The sequence below is a fragment of the Pongo pygmaeus genome, chromosome X, assembly GCF_028885625.2.
Source record: "Pongo pygmaeus isolate AG05252 chromosome X, NHGRI_mPonPyg2-v2.0_pri, whole genome shotgun sequence".
In the NCBI taxonomy this organism is placed as follows: Eukaryota; Metazoa; Chordata; class Mammalia; order Primates; family Hominidae; genus Pongo; species Pongo pygmaeus.
The window spans coordinates 119,828,308-119,852,922 of NC_072396.2; the positions used below are offsets into that span (position 1 = coordinate 119,828,308).

General features: G+C 40.5%; 1 protein-coding gene and 1 pseudogene across 7 annotated transcripts in view; both read left to right on the forward strand.

Annotated features, from left to right (window-relative positions):
• PLS3 (plastin 3) overlaps positions 1-11,813 on the forward strand; it is an 89,073-nt gene extending 77,260 nt beyond the window's left edge. For all 7 annotated transcript variants that reach the window (XM_054472162.2, XM_063660001.1, XM_054472161.2 and 4 more), the window contains 8 exons: positions 1,729-1,824; positions 4,568-4,763; positions 6,278-6,356; positions 7,330-7,444; positions 7,661-7,794; positions 8,684-8,807; positions 9,027-9,151; positions 10,570-11,813. In XM_054472162.2, the coding sequence (XP_054328137.1) occupies positions 1,729-1,824; positions 4,568-4,763; positions 6,278-6,356; positions 7,330-7,444; positions 7,661-7,794; positions 8,684-8,807; positions 9,027-9,151; positions 10,570-10,702 (1,002 nt within the window). In that variant the 3' untranslated portion in view covers positions 10,703-11,813. The remainder of the gene's footprint in view (positions 1-1,728; positions 1,825-4,567; positions 4,764-6,277; positions 6,357-7,329; positions 7,445-7,660; positions 7,795-8,683; positions 8,808-9,026; positions 9,152-10,569) is intronic.
• Positions 11,814-20,838: 9,025 nt separating this feature from the next.
• LOC129025390 (PHD finger-like domain-containing protein 5A) lies at positions 20,839-21,152 on the forward strand (annotated as a pseudogene).
• Positions 21,153-24,615: the final 3,463 nt, after the last annotated feature.

A 24,615-nucleotide genomic window follows, 5' to 3' on the forward strand; every position in this document is an offset into this window, starting at 1 on the left:
ACAGGTGCACACCATCAAGCCCGATTGATTTTTTTTTTCCTTTTTTTAAGATGGAGTCTCCCTCTGTCACTCAGGCTGGAACGCAGTGGCACTATCTCGGCTCACTGCAAGCTCCGCCTCCCGGGTTCATGCCATTCTCCTGCCTCAGCCTCCTGAGTAGCTGGGACTACAGGCACCTGCCACCACGCCCGGCTAATTTTTTTTGTATTTTTAGTAGAGACGGGGTTTCACTAGGATGTTAGCCAGGATGGTCTCGATTTCCTGACCTCGTGATCGCCCGCCTCGGCCTCCCAGAGTGCTGGGATTACAGGCGTGAGCCACCGCGCCCGGCCATCAGTATTTTTAAAAAGGAAATAATTGTTTGGTAATGTGAAAACTAACTTCCAGTTTATCTGTATTCAAGTTCAAATTTTCACCTGTAAAGCCCTTTTCAGGGTAGTAAATACAGATTTTGCTGGGTCTGCTCTTTACTTGTTCTTCTTAAGAGCATAGGTTTAGATTATAAATTGTTTATGTAGCTTTAGCAAGTAATTGGAAGTGAAAGCACTTTCACAATTGTAGTACACTATTCCTTAAGAGGTAAATGCTATGCCCCCGAATGATAGGATCGGAGTTGGCATTTTATGAATTGCTCTGAAATAGCTTTCAATTACCTGATTTTCCCCATTCTTAGAATCATTTATGGCACCAAGTTTCAAACTCACTTGGGTAGCTGGTTTAAAAGGCACCTTTCTGGGCAGCTCCCAGACATTTATATTTGATAGCTCAGGAATTGGATTCAGTAATTCACATATTGAGCAACTTCCTCAGGGGTTTGTATGCACATAGACTATGAGAAACACTCCTTCATAGCCTGTCTGGACCTTCAAAGCCCAGTAACAGGAAACTATTAATATCATAGCTGGAAGGTGGTCTTCACATATGGCAGGATTAAGGAATCTTGACTCAAATTCCGGTCCTCTAGCATTCCAAAGATGCAGGAATTTACTTGACACGTGTGTGAAGGCTCTTAATAATCGTTTGTGCAAGTACAATGGTTTTCAGGCTGTGTTTTGTGGAGTTGTCCACACAACCTGAATTCATGCTGACTGTGAGCCAACCCTATTGTTTTATGTATTGGGATTCTAAGAAAACAACATTCAAGTGATTTAGTCCAGGGGTTTAAAACGAAAAGAGACCTTTGTTTTGTTAAGTACATTCAGATCATAGAGGGTTCGGTGTTATTTTAGCAACTAAAATGTTTACCATTTAATGCTTTTGTCATTTAAATTTACAATTAAATACATCTTTAACATAGCTAATCTCTTCTTCATAGGTTGTGGTATATGCATTGTGCTTTGTAATGATATAACCTGTTTATTTTCTCTTTCTTCTATGCTTCCTGGATTTCTGCTCTCCTACTTTTTTAAATGCTTGTTTTGTCTGTCAAGCTTATTGACTTCAGTAATTCAGTGAAGGTACAGAACTGGTTATATGTTTATTAGCATTATTGTATTGATGACTTTAATAATTGTGAAGTCATGTCAAAATCCAGTTCATCCATATGCAAGACAGATGTAAGGCAGATAGATGGACTTTTCTGGGGAAAACACCGGTTAAATTAGAAGGCAGAGATTTGTGCCATATATTCTCAAAAAATCCAATGCAAATAGCCTTCCAAACATGGGACAATAGGATACATTCATTCCTTGTAACTGTGATCTCACTGACATTTTCAATTCTTTGTAGGATTCCAAAGCCTATTTCCATCTTCTCAATCAAATCGCACCAAAAGGACAAAAGGAAGGTGAACCACGGATAGATATTAACATGTCAGGTTTCAATGTAAGTATAAGTGCTCTTTTGAATTCTACAATCTTGCAAAAGTATTGTCAATTTCTTATAAGTACAATAATTTTTATAATCGTATGAAGTAGAGTTGGCAATTTTAAGCATTATTTTAAAATGTATTACTGTACATGTAATTCAGAGGCCAGAAAACTAGCTTTGATTTATTTTGATTGTTAGTGAATTCCATCGTTGTTGTGGTATTGATTTATATGGATGGCATAAAATATTCAAAACAAGTATGGGGAAATAAGTAACTAGAAGATAAGCTTTTCCAAGTATTTGGATTACAACCACAGTAATAGATTTAGTGACTATATATTCATATTCCTGTGTTGACAGTAATGTGATTATGTTTTACAAACTCCCAATCTGTGAAATCTAATTTAGGGAATTACTCTCAGAGACCATGTTCCCTGGTTATGTCACTAATTTGTTTAGTGACCTTGGACAAGTTCCTTCTCAAAATTGGATTTCACTTTGTTCATCCATAAAGTAAGGAGTTAGAGTGAACTATTTAGTCCCAAGTTTCTAGGAATCTGTGGTTTTTGTACCCATTAGATACGGAATGCATGCTACTAATTAACAAAATCCACATATCTAGCCTATTATGCCATAGGATGGAGTGGATTACATTGGCTAAACCATTTTTCTTTTCTTTTTTTTTTTTTTTGAGACAGAGTCTCACTCTGTTGCCGAGGCCGGAGTGCAGTGGCACCGTGTCGGCTCACTGCAACCTCCATCTCCTGGGTTCAAGCAATTCTCCTGCCTCAGCCTCCCGAGTAGCTGCGATTACAGGCGCCCACCACCACGCCCAGCTAGTTTTTATATTTTTAGTAGAGACGGGATTTCACCATGTTGGCCAGGCTGGTCTCGAACTCCTGACCTCAGGTGATCCACTCCCCTCGGCCTCCCAAAGTGCTGGGATTACAGGTGTGAGCCACCGTGCCCTGCGTGGCTAAACCATTTCTATGCTGCCCTTATCAGAACTGAATTTCTAACTGACTTGTGTGCTTATATTTCTGTCTGTATGTTAAATGCAAAACTCTTCAGCTCAGGTCACTCTTGGTAGGGATGAGGGGCCATCTTGTCCAAGAAGGGAGCTGTCTGGGATGGCTAGCCATGTGATCTGATACCAGGGTAAATGGCATCAGTATGCTAACTGATTCTGATACACCCCTTCTCTAGTCAGTCCTTAACAATTGATCTTAAAACACTCTTTTGTCTCTTCCCTCTTCAGAATCCGACAAGGATTCTTCTGTTGACTCTAGAATTCAGTCTGAAATGTTCTGCTTGGCACTCACCCTACAAATCTTGCTCTAAAATCTAGCCAGTGTTATTTCCCCAAAAGTCTGTGTTCCCCACCCCAACCTTCCTTCCCACCACCACCCAGGTGCCTTTGCTCATGCTGTTCTCGTGGTTTTCAGTGTCCTTCATCTTTTTCAGCTTTACACCTTCTTTAGGGTCTTTTTTAAGAGACGAGGTTTCGCCATGTTGGCCAGGCTGGTTTCGAACTCCTGGGCTCAAGCAATCCTTCTGCCTCGGCCTCCCAAAGTGCTGGGATTACAGGCGTGAGCCACCACGTCCAACCAAGGCCTAATTTTAACTCTGAACAATTTTACCTGTTTTTTATTTCAATTTAACTTTTTTCTCTTGGTCTTTGTAATGGAAAAAATCCCTTCCTTTCATCCTAACTTCTTTAATCCTCCAGTTCCCTGAGATTAATCCTTGGTCTTGCCTTCCACCATTCTCCCTACGCTCAAAAGGAATCAGTGGAAATAGATTCTCTGCTTCTCTTCAATTCAAGCAACAGTTCACAAGCATTTCCCTTGGGATTTGAGCATGAAATGAATGAAGGTATCTGTCTTCTCCCTCAGCCAGGGGAGCCATCTTCCACAGCTCAGCACAACTTCCTCTCTGTCTAGCTCGCTCTCCAGCAGTGCCCTCCTTTCTAGTTCCTTCTGCTGCATAACACAGCCCCAGAGGTTCCAGGGTTCCAAGCAGTCCACTCTGTCATGAAGCTCATTGACTTAATGCACAGTACCCAGAAGCCTCAGTGAAGTTCAGCTGAGAGCCAATAGAAAAAAGGAGAAACTCCAAAGCAGAAAGTAGTAAATCAGCAAAATAAAATAAAATAAGCCAGGTTGAAGAGAATGAACCCACAATTTATAGAAAACGAACACCATTTTCTAAAGGAGACTTAAGTAGGACTACAGTTAATACCCTTTCACATTTAATAATTAGTTGAGATTCATTGTAGATAAGTACATTTGAAAAAAAATTTTAACATGATTCTACTGAAAATATCTGAATATTTAACTTGAGGTGGCTTAAAAGGAGAATTGAAGCTGTTTTCCTATTGAGAAGGAAAAAAGGAAAAGTGGAACCAGAGAAAGTGAAGATGGTGAATGTATATTTTTCTCTACAGATTTTCAAACAAAATCTGGGAGTTTCCCCCAACCTTTTACATAACTTCTTTCTTAATGCAATTTAGTTAAATGTACTCAGTAGTTTGCTATGTGATCTGGTGCCATCTAGTGTATATTACAGGTACTGCATCTCCAAGAGGGCCAACCTTTTTTTTTTTTTTTTTTTTTTTTTGCATTCAAAACAATTTTATAATAAGTACCATATGTTGGCTAAAAGAAAGTAGAACTGTATACCCAGACTATGACTGTGGGGAAATTTTCTATATTTTTAGTGTGGCCTTTGACAAAGTCTTCCGATTTTGTTTCAACAGGAAACAGATGATTTGAAGAGAGCTGAGAGTATGCTTCAACAAGCAGATAAATTAGGTTGCAGACAGTTTGTTACCCCTGCTGATGTTGTCAGTGGAAACCCCAAACTCAACTTAGCTTTCGTGGCTAACCTGTTTAATAAATACCCAGCACTAACTAAGCCAGAGAACCAGGATATTGACTGGACTCTATTAGAAGGTAACTAAAAACTTCTCAAATTCGAATGTGTGGGACTATAGAGTAGAAACACATAGGCCACAATGATTTTACAATCTAGACTTAATAAGTTTTTTTATAACTACAAGAAGTAGACGGCAGATGCTGAGTAAAAACTGGCAGAAAAGTACGATACAAGTGAACTTTTAAAGGAAAGTAGTTGAGGCCGGGCGCGGTGGCTCACAGCTGTAATCCCAGCACTTTGGGAGGCCGACATGGGCGGATCACCTGAGGTCAGTAGTTTGAGACCAGCCTGACCAACATGGTGAAACCCCGTCTCTACTAAAAATTAAAAAATTAGCTGGGCGTGGTGGCACATGCCTGTAATCCCAGCTACTTGGGATGCTGAGGCAGGAGAATCACCTGAACATGGGAGACGGAGGTTACAGTGAGCCGAGATCGTGCTATTGCACTCCAGCCTGGGCAACAGAGTAAGACTCCATCTCAAAAAAAAAATAAAATAAATAAAAAGTAGTCGAATCACTTAATGTAAAGCCACTTAGCAAATCAGTATTTAGTTTTAATATTTGGGGTTAGACCACTTTTTAATCCTCTCATCAGGAAAAAGTGCACATATGCATTCATTTTGACCTGTAAATTTAGTATATATTTGTTTCATTCATCCACAGTCAATGTAACTGGAACTAACTCCAACTCCTTTCACCTTTACCTCCTCAAAAAACAAATGATAATATGTACTAATTATTATTTTAAGTTTTGGAAAGGCAGAGTTTACCTTTTCCAGATTATATATGCGTGGTGTAGTCTATAAAAATTAAGAAATGCGGCCAGGCGCCGTGGCTCACGCCTATAATCCCAGAACTTTGGGAGGCCAAGGTGCCAGATCACCTAAGGTCAAGAGTTCGAGACCAGCCTGGCTAACATGGTGAAACCCCGTTTCCACTAAAAATACAAAAAATTAGGCGGGCATTGTGGTGCGCACCTGTAATCCCAGATACTCGGGAGGCTGAAGCAGGAGAATCCCTTGAACCTGGGAGGCAGAGGTTGTAGTGAGCTGAGATCGCGCCATTGCACTCCAGCTTAGGCAACAAGAGCAAACCTCCATCTCAAAAATAAATAAATAAATAAATAAATAAATAAATAAATAATGCAAATAGTAACTCATTGAGTGTCCACTGATATTTCTATAAAACCAGTAACTTAACTGATAACATCAGTTACTTTGAGGGATGCAGATTCGAGGAAATATTGGAGAAAGATCTGAGAAGAAGACTATAAAAAGTTCATAAACCTCTAAATTGCTTAACTGGTTAGAATAAGGTTGTATTCTTTAATTTTAAAATAAATTCAAATTTTAAAAATAAGCCTGTATCTAGAGAGAATGTATGTACTTAGAAGAATGCTTGGAAACTCGTATTATCAAAAACTTCTAGATCTGAATAGAGAGATAAAATAATCTAATATGTGGATTGGCACTATATGCACATACATAAAGTGTTTAATGAATCAGTAAATTTTGTGAATATTCTTAACAGGAGAAACTCGTGAAGAAAGAACCTTCCGTAACTGGATGAACTCTCTTGGTGTCAATCCCCACGTAAACCATCTCTATGCGTAAGCCTTCCTACTGCTATTGTAAACAGTTATGACTGTCATGAATGGATGTTAAATAATGACAGCTCTAAAGATTTTCTAGATATTAATTTGTAGCTATTATTTATATTGGAAAATGTGAAGTGGTGATTTCCATCATCATTTTCCAAATACACAAAAGCTTTAATTATTTCTTTACATGATCATTAACTGTAAGTGATAGAATATATAAATGTCTTTATAGTACCTTAGGGAGCAAATACTTTATATTTTGAAACAGCCGTTTGGGAGGCTGAGGTGGGGGGATTGCTTGAGCCCAGGAGTTTGAGGCTTCAGTGAGCTATGGTTGTGCCACTGTACTCCAGCCTGGGCAACAAAGTGAGATCCTATCTCTAAGAGGGGAAAAAAAAGAAAGGTAAAAAAGAAAGAAACAGAGACCAGGGAATCCTTTAAGTAGACCATCCACAACAACTCAGGGACTTTGGTTCACTGTTCTCTCAGGCTGGAACATTCTTTGCTCGTATATAGTGGCTTGTACCCTTACTGTATTCCAGTCACTGATTCAAAGATTTCCTGACTACCACCTGCTACTCTCTAACCCCTAACCCTAGTTCCTTTTTTTCTTCATAGCACTTACATACACCCCTAAAATTGTTTGTTTATTGTCAACAAAACAAACAATACCCCTGTATTTTTTGTTTATCCATGTACTTGTTTATTGTCTATCTCTCTGACTCTAATGCAAGGACAGGGATTTTTGTCCTATGGGCCCAGCCTCTAGAACAGTGCCTTGCTTACAGTAAGCTCTCAATAAATCCTTATAAATGAATGGGATGGTCTTAGCTCTGTTTTCAGCACAGATTGATAGAAAATATGAGTCTTGGGTATTATTTATGGTTTTATATATCTTGTTTGACAATGTAGTGTTACTGTTTTTAAGGAAAGTCATCCCAGCTTCCTGAAAACACTGATTACATTATTTTTAAATCATTAGTGACCTGCAAGATGCCCTGGTAATCTTACAGTTATATGAACGCATTAAAGTTCCTGTTGACTGGAGTAAGGTTAATAAACCTCCATACCCGAAACTGGGAGCCAACATGAAAAAGGTAGATAATTAAGTTGCTGTATATCTTTGTTAGAGTATTTTTATTCTCGATTCATTTCTTTTGTTTCTAAAACTCTTGACGCTGAGCTTCTTGAGGACAAAAACTGTGTCTTATTTGTTTTTGTGTGCTGATACCTAGCATTATACAAGACACACACACACGTATGCAGATTAAACAAATGGAAGTCTTTAACCATTTACTCTTGTGCCTTTGCAGCTAGAAAACTGCAACTATGCTGTTGAATTAGGGAAGCATCCTGCTAAATTCTCCCTGGTTGGCATTGGAGGGCAAGACCTGAATGATGGGAACCAAACCCTGACTTTAGCTTTAGTCTGGCAGCTGATGAGAAGGTATAGTACACAATTTTAGCTGTTTAGTCTTTACTATCATACAGGTCTGTGATTTAGTCCTTACTGTGTTTAATAAGTGGACATGTCAATAACTACACTTTTGAAATATGTTGTATTTACACTCCGAAATGAGTGTCAGTGAATTAAAAAATTGTCAGAACAAAATTATGAACATCTTCATGCTCATTTGAAAATAAAGATCTCTCTCTGTAATGCTGCTGAAGATCACCATAATGCTGAAAAGCATTCATTATGACTGGGCACCAGCCAAAGCACAGCTTATTTTATGCCGTTACCACTATTGGAATAGTACAAAATGTGCCTGCAGTAGGCTGTTGGACCTGCTCATTAAAGCACTGTCAGTCTGCTCCTCTCTCACCACTACAAAGGGTAGATCAGTAGCAAGCCACTACTGCTTGAAATATTTTTTTCACATAGTGTGAATCTCTTTCCATGAAATCTTTAGTCCTTGAAATTTAAGGAATATAGGGGCCAGGAGTGGTGGCTCACGCCTGTAATACCAGCACTTTGAGAGGCCAAGGAGGGTGGATCACGAGGTCAGGAGATCGAGACCATCCTGGCTACATGGTGAAACCCTGTCTCTACTAAAAATATAAAAAAATTAGCCGGGCGTGGTGGTGGGCACCTGTAGTCCCAGCTACTTAGGAAGCTGAGGCAGGAGAATGGCGTGAACCCGGGAGGTGGAGCTTGCAGTGAGTGGGAGATTGCGCCACTGCACTCCAGCCTGGGCGACAGAGCGAGACTCCGTCTCAAAAAAAAAGAAGAAAAATTTAAGAAATATAAAAAGTGGAAGATGAAGCATCTTTCTGATGTTTGCATTTTTCCTCATAAAGTAGATTGTGACGTTTTCTTCTGCTGCTTCTCTTAGATATACCCTCAATGTCCTGGAAGATCTTGGAGATGGTCAGAAAGCCAATGACGACATCATTGTGAACTGGGTGAACAGAACGTTGAGTGAAGCTGGAAAATCAACTTCCATTCAGAGTTTTAAGGTCAGAATCCATATTTGACTATTAAATATTATGTTTGCTAGATAACATCTATCATTTGGGAAGGCAACCTTTGGCTTCTTTGTGAGTGAGAATTAGTGTTGGGCTAATGGCACAATTCTTTAGGAATTCACTGGGCTTTGTTTTTGGCACTCGATATAAGTAAGCACATGTTAATTTGTATGTATCAAAATTCTCGGATTTGTTCTCATTTCACACTAGGACAAGACGATCAGCTCCAGTTTGGCAGTTGTGGATTTAATTGATGCCATCCAGCCAGGCTGTATAAACTATGACCTTGTGAAGAGTGGCAATCTAACAGAAGATGACAAGCACAATAATGCCAAGTAAGGGAGACTGCTAATAGTATGAAAAGAACGCAGCTTTGCAGCTGGACAGATCTGAATTCTAATTCAGGTTCTGCCATTTAAGAGTAGTGTCACCTTGGTAGAAACCTCTTGGAGCCTCAGATTCCTCATCAGTAAACTGGGGGCAATAATACTTACCTTAGATTTTATAAAGATTAAATTTTTAAAAATTATAAGAGCCTAGCCTTGTGCTTGGCCTACTAGGTGCTTAGTTGGTTGTTGCTTCAGTGGATTACAGAAATAATGTAGCATGTATTTTAATGCAAATCAGGTAAAACTTTACAACAAGGAAAATAAGAGCTTAGGGTGTTCATCTGTCTGTCTCATTCTTTTTTTAAAAAACGCATTATCTACTTATGTCTCTTTTACTATACATAGATGATTCTTACTACATTTGTTGAATTTATCTTCGTCAGTTCCCATATTAACAGAATGCTTGCTAGCCCTCCACAGAAGACTATGCCTTGAAAGTTTCTTGCATTTCAACAATATTCAGAAGGTCTTTTCCACCAGCCTATTTTCTTCTTCACCAAAGACCTAGAGTGTGACCTGGCTTCATGGGTGACCCATGAAAACCTTACTAGTTAGACATTGAAAATCCATCCACAGTCCTGCATTACAGAACAGCTAAGAAGCATTCTTGCAAAACTTTGGAGTTAGGCACATTATTTCTTTTTTCCTTGAAAAATATTTCTAGCAGATATGACAAAGGTCTAATATCCACAATATATCAAGAACTCTTGAAATCTCTTTTTCTAGAAACCCGATGATTTAATTATCTTTAAAGATTCTGGTTCCAACACACCTAGAAATGCTTCACAGATTAGTTGAGATGTGTTCCTGAAAATTTCCCTACCTGGACATCTCAGTTCTTCTGTCCCTTCCTTTGTCTACCTTTTCTAGTTTTTGGTCCAGCCACTCTGTCCACGTACCATGTAGACTGTCTCCCTTCTCATGAATATTTGGAAGTATTCATTGCATCTGCCTAACAACTTGGGTTTTGCATCTAGCATGATTTTCCACCTCATATCTCTAAGATGACTTGAGTGTGTGTTATTATATGTGCAATGAGAATACTAACATGGATTGTATAGACAGCCTAGGTAATTATATATATAAAGTTGGTGCTTCAAGCTTAATTCTCAGCTCACATTGGAGAAAAAGAGTGAATAAATATTATTGGCCCCAAATAATAGAGCTTAAAAACCTACTGTAACTTCAAAGTGAAATCAAAACCCAAATCAAAAGAAAACAAAAAGCGAAACTGTTCTAATTGGAACTATCAATATGGAATTTTTGCATCCCAGCATAATAATTATGTATGAGGAAATAGATGTCTTACGTGGTGTCCTTAACTGACAAGAATTTCATCCTGATTTTGTTTCCCCCTAAAATAGGTATGCAGTGTCAATGGCTAGAAGAATCGGAGCCAGAGTGTATGCTCTCCCTGAAGACCTTGTGGAAGTAAAGCCCAAGATGGTCATGACTGTGTTTGCATGTTTGATGGGCAGGGGAATGAAGAGAGTGTAAAATAACCAATCTGAATAAAACAGCCTTGCTCCCAGGTGCATGATTCGCAGGTCAGCTATTTCCAGGTGAAGTGCTTATGGCTTAAGGAACTCTTGGCCATTCAAAGGACTTTTCATTTTGATTAACAGGACTAGCTCATCATGAGAGCCCTCAGGGGAAAGGGTTTAAGAAAAACAACTCCTCTTTCCCATAGTCAGAGTTGAATTTGTCAGGCACGCCTGAAATGTGCTCATAGCCAAAACATTTTACTCTCTCCTCCTAAAATGCTGCCCTCGACATTTCCCATTGCTGTATGTTATTTCTCGCTCTGTTATCTTTTGCCCTCTTAGAATGTCCCTCTCTTGGGACTCGCTTAGATGATGGGATATGAATATTATTAGACAGTAATTTTGCTTTCCATCCAGTATGCTAGTTCTTATTCGAGAACTATGGTCAGAGGGTATTTGGATATGAGTATGCTTTGCTTATCTTTGTAGTACTGAAAATTTGCCGAAGTAACTGGCTGTGCAGAATGTAATAGAAGCTTTTCTTATTCTTTTATTCTTAAGATCAGTATCTTTTTACAGTATTCTTTCTACATGATCCTTTTTTGTACATTTAAGAATATTTTGATTACATTAAACAAGACTGCTGATTTTGCTACTTTTTTTAAGGGGTCTTCAAGTAAGTAAAACATACATCGTAGCTAGAAGAAAAATGTACCTTAAATTTGCATCTTCCCTCTCATACCCAAGCTGTAAACAATTGAAATATTTTGTCTTAAATCACTTGGTTCAATACATGCTTATTTGTTTTAAAACCTGTATCATCAAACTCTCTCTCTAAATTTAAAATGCTGTTGAATATGATATTTTTGAGGAGAGAGTGTGCTCAGAACTTAGACGGGATTTGGTAGGCCAAGTATGCTAAGTGTACAATATATTTTTTAATTTTACACCTAAAACAGAGAGATGTGGTCACTAAAAATAAAAGTATATATGTAGGAATTAATGTACTCTTGCTTTGTCAAGCTGTTTGCTATAGTTTCCAAGGTATTATGTTACTCTAACTCTGAAAAGTGATGTAATCTGGTAGCAATGTAGTGGTTCAAATAAAGGCATTTACATAATAATTAGTCTCTTCTTCATGCTTTTGTCTCTTAGGAAGTATGCCAATGTTTGTCAGGATTTTTTTCTTTTCGTTTTTCTGATGTATTCTATAAAATGGTGTTTAAATTTGAGTTTTGGGAGCTGAATTAGAGGTACTGAATTAAGGACAGTACAAATGAAGTAAAAGGGTTTTCTCCAATTTACCAAAATTTCTTTATCTGGTTCCTGCTTTTTTCTTTCTTTTCCACCTCCCTCAATCTTTTCAATGTTCTATGATATACATATCCTGAAACAGTGGGGATCTGAACAGTCACAGAGGAAAAATGGTTCATGGTAGATCTTCTCAACCTCATCCATATATGACATTTTTGGCTGGATAACTCTTTGTTGGGGTGGGGAGAAGGGGCTACCCTGTGCATTGTAGGAGGTTTAGCAGTATTACCGGCCTCTACCCACTAGATGTCAGCACATCCCGGGTGGTGTTGACCAAAATTGTCTCCAGGCATAACCAAATGTCTCCCCGGTGGCAAAATCATCCCTTGTGGACAATCAGTGCCCTTTTAAGCCTTTGTGTGAATGAGTAATATAAGGTGTAGTCTACTGAGGATTTGGTTACATTGTGATACTATATAATACTTTGCATTTATAATCTGAGAGATGGAAAGACCTTTTTAAATATCACCTGAATTCCAAAGACATAAAATAAAAAAAGGATACATTTATTGACAACTGTACTTTTGCAAATATATATGTATAATAAAAAAGATCAAAATATAGATAACTAAAAAAGTGATTTCAATCTCAGATTATAGATTCTTTTAATATAAAAATAGAATTTATGAGTGGAAAAAAAGACAAATCTGCAAACATACTAGAGTAACTGATGAAGTAAGGACAATTACATCTTAAGACCTGTCTTATGCCTTGAATCTGCCATACTCATTCACGTTCATCTTCGTCGAAGTACAAAGGTTCTTCTCTATAAGCCCTAACGCCTTGAAGTGCCTCTTTAACAAGATAGGAAAGATATATTACATGTGGCCCTTTCTTCAAAAAAGGAGCTGATTTCTTGGGTGGTTCACTATACAGGGCCCACAGCCTGTAGGAGTGTACCATGGGATAGTTAAGTGTTCATATAAAGCAGTGGGCCTGACACACAATTTTTTTTCCTCCAAAAACTAAGTGCAACAAATAAGAATGTGGACCAAAATTAGCAACACATTAAGAATTCTGCCGGGCGTGGTGGCTCATAACTGTAATCCCAGCAATTTGGAAGACTGAGGCAGGTGGACTGCCTGAGCTCAGGAGCTCAAGATCAGCCTGGGCAACACGGTGAATCCCCATCTCTACCAACATGGTGAATCCCCCATCTCTTCCCCACACACCTGTAACCTCAGCATTTTGGGAGGCTGAAGTGGGAGGATTGCTTGAGGCCAGGAGTTTGAGACCAGCCTGGACAACACAGGGAGACTCCGTCTCTATAATAAAGTTAGCTAAGCATGAGGCTGGGTGCGGTGGCTCAAGCTTGTAATCCCAACACTTTGGGAGACCAAGGTGGGTGGATCACCTGAGGTCAGGAGTTTGAGACCAGCCTGGGCAACATGGTGAAACCCCATCTCTACAAAAATACTAAAATTAGCCAGGCATGGTGGTGGATACCTATAATCCCAGCTACTCGGGAGGCTTAGGCAGGAGAATCACTTGAACCCGGGGGGCAGAAGTTGAAGTGAGCCGAGATCGCGCCACTGCACTCCAGCCTGGGCGAAAGGGCTAAACTCCATCTTGAAAAAAAGAAAAAATTAGCTGAGCATGGTGGTGCATGCCTTTGGTCCCAGCTACTTGGGAAGCTGAGGCAGGAGGATCACTTAGCTCAGTTGATCAAGGCTGCAGTGAGCTGTGATCGAACCACTGCACCCTAAGCTGGGCTGCAAGACTCCATCTCTTAAAGAAAATAAAGATGATATTCTCCTTTATCCTAATATGCTGAGAGATTGATTTTTAAATTTTTGTCACGAGTGGGTGGGTAGATTTTATCAAATGCTTTTTCTGCATCAATTTATATCATCATAAGATTTTCTTCTTTACCCTATTGATACGGTGGATTACACTGATTAGTTTCCAAAGGTTAAACAAACCTTGCATGCCTGAATAAATCCCACTTGGTCAGTGTATAATTCTTATTCATTGTTGAATTTTATTTGCTAATATTTTATTGAGGATTTTTGCATCTAAGCTCAGAATGACGTTAATTTTGATTTAAATGTTTGGTGCAAGTCTCCAGTAAAAGTGTCCAAGCCTGGAGATATTTCTTTAGTGGTTATGGGGCTATTCAGATTGTCTATTTAATCTTGATTGCGTTTTGGGTGGCTTTTGAATTTTGAAGAATTTGTTCACTTCTTCCATGTTGCTGAATTTGTGAACAAAGTTTTTGTAGCATTTCCTTTATTATCTTTTTAATAGCTGCAGGATATGTAATGATATCTTCAGTTTGATTCCTCATAGTGGTGATTTATGTCTTCTCTCTTTAATCTTTGTCAGTCTTGCTAGAAGTTTATCAATTTCATTACTTTTTTTAAGAACTAGCTTTTTGTTTCTTTGTTTTTGTTTTTCTATTTTATTGATGTAGGGTTTTATCTTTATGATTTCCATCTTTCTGCTTGCTTTGAATGTGTTTTGCTCTTTTTTTGTTGTTGTAGCATCTGTCCAAGACAACCATAAAAAGCCACTAACCTCAATAAACTACCCATACAGAATTATCTATTTCTCCTTTCAGCCAGATCAATTTTGTTTTTTGTTTTTTTGTTGTTGTTGTTGTTGTTGAGACAGAGTCTCACTGTGTTGCCCAGGCTGGAGTGCAATGGCGTTGGCTCACGGCAACCGCCATCTCCAGGTTCAAGCAATTCTCCTGCCTCAGCCTTCCCAGTAGCTGTGATTATAGGTGCCCACCACCACTCCCTGCTAATTTTTTTTTTCTATTTTTAGTAGATACAGAATTTCACCATGTTGGCCAGGCTGGTCTCGAACTCCTGACCTCAGGTGATCCACCAGCCTTGGACTCCCAAAGTGCTGGGATTATAGGCATGAGCCACCATGTCCGGCCACACCCTGCTCAGTTTTTATGTATTTTGAGACTGTGTTGTTTGGTGCTTACACATTTAGGGTCACCATTTCTTTTCAGCTAATTGATCTTTTTCTGATTACATAATGTCACTCCTAGTCCCTAGTAATTTTCTTTGCTCTGTATTCTACTTTATGTGATATTAATATAGCCTAGCCATTACTGCTTTTTAATGTTTACATAATTGTCATTTTCTATTCTTTTATTTTCGAGCTGCATTCATTATGCTTGAAGTGAGTTTCATGTAGATTGCATATAGTTGGGTCATGTGTTTTTATCTGTGTTTTAATTTTTTGTTTGTTTGTTTGTTTTGAGACGGAGTTTCACTCTTGTCACCCAGACTGGAGTGCAGTGGCACGAGCTCAGCTCACTGCAACCTCCGCCTCCTGGGTTCAAGCGATTCTCCCACCTCAGCCTCCTGAGTAGCTGAGATTACAGGCGTGTGCCACCATGCCCGGCTAATTTTGTATTTTTAGTGGAGATGGGGTTTTACCATGTTGGCCAGGCTGGTCTCGAACTCCTGACCTCAGGTGATCCACCCACCTCAGCCTCCCAAAATGCTGGGATTTTACAGGCGTGAGCCACTGCACCCGGCCATTCCTTTTTTTTTTTTTTTTTTTGAGATGGAGTCTCCTCTGTTGCCCAGGCTAGAGTGAAGTGGTGTAATCTTGGCTGACTGCAACCTCCGCCTCCCAGCTTCAAGCGATTCTCCTGCCTCAGCCCACCACGCCCAGGTAATTTTTGTATTTTTAGTAGAGATGGGGTTTCACCGTGTTGAGCAGGCTGGTCTCAAACTCCTGACCTCGGCCTCCCAAAGTGCTGAGATTACAGGTGTGAGCCACCATGCCTGGCTGTGAGCCACTGCACCCGGCCTTAATTATTAATAGTTAGACATTATTTACTTTGAAAGTAATTATTGATGTGTTAAGGCATAAGTGTGCCATTTTATTATTTAGTTTATGTTTGCTTGTTCCACTTTTTGTCCTTCTGTTCCCTGCCTCTTATCTTTTGATGAGTCACTTGAACGTTTTTTAAAATTCCATTTTGATATGTCAATAGTGTTCTTGAATATAGTTCTCTTTTTATTTTTATTTTTTGAGACAGTCTTGCTCTGTCACCCAGGCTGAAGAGCAGTGGCACTATCAGGGCACCACTGCAGCCTCAACCTCCTCCGGAGCTCAAGCGATCCTCCCCGCTCAGCCTCCCGAGTAGCTAGGACTACAGGCCATGCCATCACATCCAGCTAATTAGTTTTGTTGCTGTTGTTGTTTGTTTTGGTAGAAACGAGGTTTTGACATGTTGCCCACGCTGGTCTCTAACTCCTGGGCTCAAGCAATCCTCCTGCCTTAGCCTTGCAAAGTGCTGGGATTACAGGCGTGAGCTACCTCTTCCAGCCAAATATGTCTTATTTTTTAAGGACTTGCTCTAGGTGTTAGTATATACATATGTACCACATCACAGTCTATTACTAAGCAACATTTTAGCACCTCAAGTGAAGTACCTCACTTTCATTTAGATCACTTGACTCTCTCTACCTGTTAAATAAATATAAATGCTTTAAGCAGTTTCTCTACATACATTGAGCATCATGTTAGATGATATAAATTTGGCTTCAACTCTCAAATAGTACCTTTAAAAAGCATGAAGAGAAGCTTAGTTTATTATATTTACCTCTGTCATAACCATTCTATTTTTCTTTCTTTCTTCCTGGGGTCTCAGCATCCTTAGGTTATAGTTTCCTTTCTCTTTGGAAAACTCCCTTTAGCCTGTTAGCCATTGTTTAATAATAGGTCTTCTGGTAAAAAATTCTCTGAGGTTTACTTCATCTGAGAAAGCCTTTATTTCCCTTTCCGGGACTCTTTTTTACAAGGTCCCATGAGTTGAGCCTTACTTGCTACTAGACCTTGGTGAGCTTATCAAGAGTCTAGACTAGAATTTTATCTCCCACACTAAGAGATGTCACATACTTGATAAAATTTAACCTTCTTAGTAAGTGACTTTGTGATCTGATTCCTGTCTAGCCCTGTCTCTTACTACTCAATGCCATTCTCAAATTGTGTACCCACAAATATACAAGCACACATTGTTTACACATACACACACACACACACATACACATATATTTTGACTAAATGAGACGCCAGTAAATTTGAGCTACTTTTTTTAGTAAGAGATATGCAAAACACACATGCTCACGCTAACTCTGAATTTACACTGTTGTTGCCTATACCTTGAGCTGGAGTTGGAGGATGAAGTGCAATCACGATATGGTGTGAGGAACCAAATGGCCAACAATTTAAATATGCACAGAGGTCTCTCATTTATTCTAAGCAGAATGTCTGCTAATTCTGTAAGAATATATGTGTGACTTGAATGGTTTGCATCTCATTAATATTTAATGTATTTGGCTGATCATTCTCCCTTGATCACACATTATTCTCCAGCTACTGCCACTTTTCTCTACTCTCCCTTCCACAAAAACTTCAAAAATTAGTCTTTACTTTACTTTCTTTTTTTTTTCTTTGAGACAGAGTCTTGCTGTGTCACCCAGGCTGGAGTGCAGTGGCATGATCTCAGCTCACTGCAACCTCTGCCTCCCAGGTTCAAGAGATTCTCCTGCCTCAGCCTCCTGAGTAGCTGGGATTACAGGTGCATACCAGCACACCAGGCTAATTTTTGTATTTGTTTTAATAGAGACGGGGTTTCACCATGTTGGCCAGGCTGGTCTCGAACTCCTGACCTCTAGTGATTCGCCCACCTCGGCCTCCTAAAGTGCTGGGATTACAGGTGTGAGCCACTTCACCCGGCCTGAAATTAGTCTTTACTTTCTATTTCTGTTTCCTCTACTCTCAATCTCTCTTGGATCCACTATAATTAGGTATTTTTCCCTACGTTAACAATCATATAGCATGTATCAGAAATTGTGGGTGCTCAGTGACCATTAAGTTCATATGAGAGAAGAAAGGCTGAATACTAATGAGCTAAGCATCCATTTTTTAGGTTAAAAAATCATAACTGCAAAGGAGGGAAATAATAAAGCAGAAAATAATAAAACAGGAAACGCATGATAAAGCAGATGAATAAACCAAAATTTGGCTCATTGAAAACCTTAATGAAATGTATAAACCTTAGCAAGATTGATCAAGAAAGAAGAAGAAAAGCGTGAAAAACATTAAAAATAAAAAAGGCCGGGCATGGTGGCTCACGCCTGTAATTCCACTACTTTGGGAATGCCAAGGTGGGAGGATTGCTTGAGCCCAGGAGTTCCAGACCAGCCTGGGCAATATACCTCATCTCTACAAAAGATTTGGAAAAATTAGCCTAGTGTGGTGGCATAGGCCTGTAGTTCAGCTATTCAGGAGGTGGAGGTGGGAGGATCATTTGAGAATAGAAGGCAGAGGCTACCATAAGCCAAGATCACTGTACTGCACCCCAGCCTGGACAACAGAGGAAGACTTTGTCTCAAAAATAAAATTAATTGAAGTTAAAATTTTTTTTAAAGTAGATATGCAGATACAGTCGCTGTTTGAGCTGGTAATAAAAAGATATTATGAAAAACTCATGATAGGCTGGGCACGGTGGCTCACACCTGTAATCCGAGCACTTTGGGAGGCGGAGGCAGGCAGATGGCTTGAGGTCGGGAGTTTGAGTCCAGCCTAATCAACATGGCAAAACCCCGTCTCTACAAAAAATACAAAAATTAGCCAGGCATGGTGGCACACGTGTAATCCCAGCTACTCGGGAGGCTGAGGCAGGAGAATCGCTTGAACCTGGGAAGCGGAGGTTGCAGTGAGCCGAGATCACGCCACTGCATTCCAGCCTGGATGACAGAGTGACACTCTGCCTCAAAAAAAAAAAAAAAAAAAAAAAAAATCATGATAAAATTGCAAATTTGAATGAAGTGGACAAATAACTAGAAATGCAACATACTGTAAAAGACTCAAGTAATAAAAAATGTGAACAGTTCCATAACTCAAAATTTTAATCTGTATTAAAAATCTTCCAACAAAGAAAAACATGGCGACCATATGATTCTACTATTGAATTTTACCATTCAAAAAAAATAATTCTCAGGCCGGGTGTGGTGGTTCACGCCTCTAATCCCAGCACTTTGGGAGGCCAAGGCAGGTGGATCACCTGAGGTCAGGAGTTCGAGACCAGCCTAACCAACATAGTGAAACCCCGTCTCTACTAAAAATACAAAATTAGCTGGGCATGGTGGCGCATGTCTGTAATCCCAGCTACTCAAGAGGCTGAGGCAGAGGAGTCACTTGAACCTGGGAGGCAGAGGTTGCAGTGAACCAAGATTGCACCATTGCAGTCCAGCCCGGGCAATGAGCAAAATTCCGTCTCTTAAGAAATAAATAAATAAATAAATAAATCTCATCTTTAACAAAATCTTTCAAAGTTTCAAAGTCTGGAAAGACAGGTGAAAGTCCCCACCTCATTTCATCAGGCTACCACGTAACCTTGTTAACAAAGCCAGAAAAAGAAAGTATGAGAAAAGAATTACAGGGTAATCAGACTTTTACTTGTAAAAATTCTAAACAATATTGGCAAACCTACTGCAGAAACACTTTTTATTATAAAAAGTGATGTGAAGTACATCATGAGCAGAGTGGTCAGAATAAGTATTTGCTAAAGTTCAAAATCCAGCAATTAATGGTTTAGAGGAATAGCTCTGCTATGGAATCCTAGAGATCTTGCATATCTCCTCATAGACCTTATATGCAACGTGCAACCACATTCTGACCCAAAACTTGCCTAGAACATGGATAGAGTCGTCTAAAGAGCTGTCACAAGGATATTTCTGTTCTCTCTCCTTATCTTGTGAGAGACTCCCTATCTTGTGGGAGGCTGCTATGAGCAGTTTTTCATTCAATTTTCTGGTTCCAATGAAGCATGGGATTTTCCACCTTAATCTCTTTTAAGGTACAGTGGAAGTCTATAAGACCACTTAGTTGCATTCTAGAGTCGGCTCTTCAGCAACATAGTGACCTGCCACTACTGTTGTCTGTTGCTTGGCCGTCTGGTTCAATATTTTCCTGTGGAACTGGGGTTGCACAGAGCTAAGACCATGCTGATTGCTTTTGCAGTCCGTGTAAGTAACACATTGTCTGAATCTTTTAGGGCTCATTGTCTCTTTATTAGCCAAATCTGTAGAAGTGTGATAAGCCTACCTAGCAGCTGTTATCAGCTGGTGCTTAGGAAATGCTTGACTTCTTGACACATGATGATGGGAAAGCCTGGGAGTGGTGGCTCAAGCCTGCAGTCCCAACAATTTGGGAGGTTGAAGTGGGAGGATCGCTTGAGTCTAGGAGTTCGAGAACAGCCTGGGCAACATGGCGAGACCCCATCTCTACTAAAAATATAAAAATTAGCTGGGCATGGTGGCACCAGCCTAGAGTTCTACCTACTCTGGAGGCTGAGGCGGGAGGATCACTTGAGCCCAGGAGGTGGAGGTTGCAGTGAGCCGAGATCATGCCACTACCCTCTAACCTGGGTGACAGAATGAGACCCTGTCTCAAAAAAAAAAAAAAAAAAAGGTCAGGTGCAGTGGCTCACGCCTGTAATCCCTGCACTTTGGGAGGCCAAGGTGGGCGGATCACAAGGTCAGGAGTTCGAGACCAGCCTGGCCAACATGGTGAAACCCTGTCTCTACTAAAATTACAAAAATTAGCCAGGCGTGGTGGTGCATGCCTGTAATCCCAGCTACTCGGGAGGCTGAGGCAGGAGAATTACTTGAATCCGGGAGGCGGAGGTTGCAGTGAGCCGAGATTGCGCCATTGCACTCCAGCGGGGGTGACAGAGCGAGACTCCATCTCAAAAAAAAAAAAAAAAAAAGAAAGAAAGAAAATGAAAAAGAAAAACGTTAATATCTAAAAGGCAAAATTATAAATTTACTTAAATATATGGGAGACATAGGAGCTATGGCTAAACATCATCTGGATTTGATCATTTGCCACAAGCAGGCTGCTATGTGAAAAATGTGATGGCAAGTGTGTGATTTGTGACTCCTATAGGTGCATCTTTGCACCCTGGTGTGCATAGGTGATAAATGTAAGTATAGATCTTACCAGGGGCATTGTGTGATCTGCGGAGGTCCTGGGGTCTCTGATGCCTATTATTGTAAGGAGCTCACCATCCAGGAGAAGGATAGAGATGTCTGCCCAAAGATTGCCAATTTGGGGATCTCTAAGACCTCTTCTATGAACGCAAAAAATATGACTTCCAGAAGAGGTGATTGGTGGGTGGCAAGGGGTGATTGTTAGTTGGCCCCTTCCTCCTCCACATCAAGCTGCTTCAGCCGGCAAAAAAGACGGCTACTACTACCAACAGAAAGGGAGTGGAGCCCAGAGCATCAACAGAAGTGCCTGCTAGTGTACCAGCACCTTGCCACTCCTTCCTCTGTCTTCACCCAGATGTGTGGTAGGGATGGAAAAGAATTCTCCACAGAACACTCTGGTACACTGTTATCAGAGAAAAATTGATAGATTCGTTCATGGGTTTTTTTGAACTTGAGAAGCAAAGTTCTGTTCTCCATACTGATATGTTCACCCTAAAAAATATCTTCTAAAAAGAGATAATATTTCAGTCTTCTGCTTGAGGAGTTGACTGTGAAGCTATGCCCAGTGAAAAACGTGTTCTTGCAGCAGCTCTTGTGGAAGTTGTCCTTGAAAAACCTTTGGTGTGTGGTGGGAAGCTATCAGATCAAGAAATGTGGACATTTAATCTTGTAACACTTACCAGGCCGTGTTGGTTTCATGTTACTTTCCTTCTGAGAAATTGGAAGCCCTTCTGTTGCTATTATATTAATAAAATTGATGTTTATTTTCTGGTAAAAAACTAAATATGCAGGAGAATATCTTGCTAACATTGGAGGTAGAGAAAGATTTCTTAATACACAAAATTCACAAGCTGTAAATACTAAAATTTATATTTTTGTCTGTATTTACATCTTCTACATTTCTTTTTTTATTTTTTTTAGACGGAGTCTCGCTCTGTTGCCCACGCTGGAGTGCAGTGGCACCATCTCAGCTCTCTGCAAGCTCCGCCTCCCAGGTTCACGCCATTCTCCTGCCTCAGCCTCCCGAGTAGCTGGGATTACAGGCGCCCGCCACCACCCCCAGCTAATTTTTTTGTATTTTTAGTAGAGACGGGGTTTCACTGTGTTGGCCAGGATGGTCTTGATCTCCTGACCTCGTGATCTGCCCGCCTCGGCCTCCCAAAGTGCTGGGATTACAGGCGTGAGCCACCATGCCCGGCTACATCTTCTCTTCTTCAAAAGACATTATGGAAATAGTTACAGGACAAGGCAAAAACTGAAAGGATATATTTTCAAATGAACTCCAAAGGATTAGTATTCAAAATATAAAATGAGCCAGGCGTGGTGGCTCACGCCTGTAATCCCAGCACTTTGGGAGTCCGAGGCGGGCTGATCACCTGAGGTCAGAAGTTTGAGACCAGCCTGGCAAACATGGTGAAACATGTCTCTACTAAAAATATAAAAAAATTTAGCCAGGCATGATGGCTCATGCCTGTAGTCCCAGTTACTCGGGAGGGGCACGAGAATTGCTTGAACCCGGGAGGCAGAAGTTGCAGTGAGCCAAGATCACACCACTGCACTCTAGCCTGGACAACAGAGTGAGACTCGGTCTCAAAAAAAAAAAAAAAAAAAGACCAACTGATGGGAAAAATGGGAAAAACCCAACCTGGGCAACATGGCAAGAATCCATCTCATATATATATATATATACACACACATATATATATATTTAGCTGGGTGTAGTGGCACTCACCTGTATCCCAGCTGCTTGGGAGGCTGAGGTGGGAGGATTGCTTGAACCAGGGAGGTTGAGGCTGCAGTGAGCTGTGATTGCACCATTGCAGTCCAGCCTGAGCAATGGAGTGAGAATCCATCTCAAAAAATAAAAAGAAAAGACAGAAAAAAAATGGGTAAAAATTTTGAATAAGGTCGTTATAAAAGAAAGAGAATGTCGGGCATGGTGGCTTACGCCTGTAATCCCAACACTACGGGAGGCTGAGGCAGGCGGATCACCTGAGGCCAGGAGTTCGAGACCAGCCTGGCCTACATGGTGAAACCCTGTCTCTACTAAACATACAAAAAAAATCAGCTGGGCATGGTGGCATGTGCCTGTAATCCCAGCTACTTGGGAGGCTGAGGCAGGAGAATAGCTTGAACCCAGAAGGTGGAGGTTGCAGCAAGCCAAGGTCGCACCACTGCACTCCAGCCTGGGTGACAGAGTGAGACTCCGTCTCAAAAAAAAAACAAAGAGAAGAAACATAGATGGCAAAAAAAAAAAAAAAAAGAAATCTTTCTATGAGAAGCCACTTATAATTTTACTTTAATAGAAAGTTTCAGCCGGGCGCAGTGGCTTACGCCTGTAATCCCAGCACTTTGGGAGGCCGAGGTGGGCAGATCACGAGGTCAGGAGATGGAGACCATCCTGGCTAACACAGTGAAACCCTGTCTCTACTAAAAATACAAAAAAATTAGCCGGGCGTGGTGGCAGAGTGAACCCAGGAGGTGGAGCTTGTGGTGAGCCGAGATAGCGCCACTGCACTCCAGCCTGGGCGACAGTGCAAGACTACGTCTCAAAAAAAAAAAAAAGGAAAGCAAGTTTTATCTGCTTGTCTTTGCCATTTTGTGCTCATGAGAAAATGTTTAACTTAGGAATCAGAGAAATACAAATCAAAGCTCAATAATGTATTAGAAGAAAATGAAAACTCTGAGGCCGGGCACAGTGGCTCACGCCTGTAATCCCAGCACTTTGGGAGGCTGAGGCGGGCAGATCACCTGAGGTAGGGAGTTCGAGACCAGCCTGACCAACATGGAGAAACCCTGTCTCTACTAAAAATACAAAATTAGCCGGGTGTGGTGGCACATGCTTGTAATCCCAGCTACTCGGGAGGCTGAAGTAGGAGAATCACTTGAACCCGGGAGGCGGAACTTGTGGTGAGCCAAGATCACGCCAATGCACTCCAGCCTGGGCAACAAGAGCGAAATTCCGTCTCAAAAAAAAAAAAAAAAGAAAAATAAAGAAAGAAAGAAAAGAAAAGAAAATGAAAACTCTGATAATATAAAGTATTGGCTAAGATGTGGTGCAATAGGAACACTTATATTCTCTGATGGCAGTGCAAATTTGTACAACTACTATGGAAATAAATTGACATTATCAAGTAAAGTTGAAAATGAGCATACCGGCTGGGCACAGTGGCTCATGTCTGTAATCCCAGCACTTTGGGAGGCCAAGGCGGGTGGATTACGAGGTCAGGAGATCGAGACCATCCTGGCCAGCATGGTGAAACCCCGTTTCTACTAAAAATACAAAAAAAAAATTAGCTGGGCGTGGTGGCAGGCACCTGTAATCCCAGCTATTCGAGAGGCTGAGGCAGGAGAATCGCTTGAACCTGGGAGGCGGAGGTTGCAGTGAGATGAGATCACACCACTGCACTCCAGCCTGGACGAGAGAGCGAGACTCCATTAAAAAAAAGAAAAAAGAAAAAGAAAAAAAAGAAAAGAAAATGAACCTACCCTATGACCCTCAGTTTCACTTCTAGGCATATACCCTAGAGAAACCTTATACCTGTATACCAAGAAACACGCTATGCTATGCTAGCATTCATAATAGCAAAATAACTGGCAACAATCCAAGTTTCTATCAGCAAGAGGATGGATAAATTGT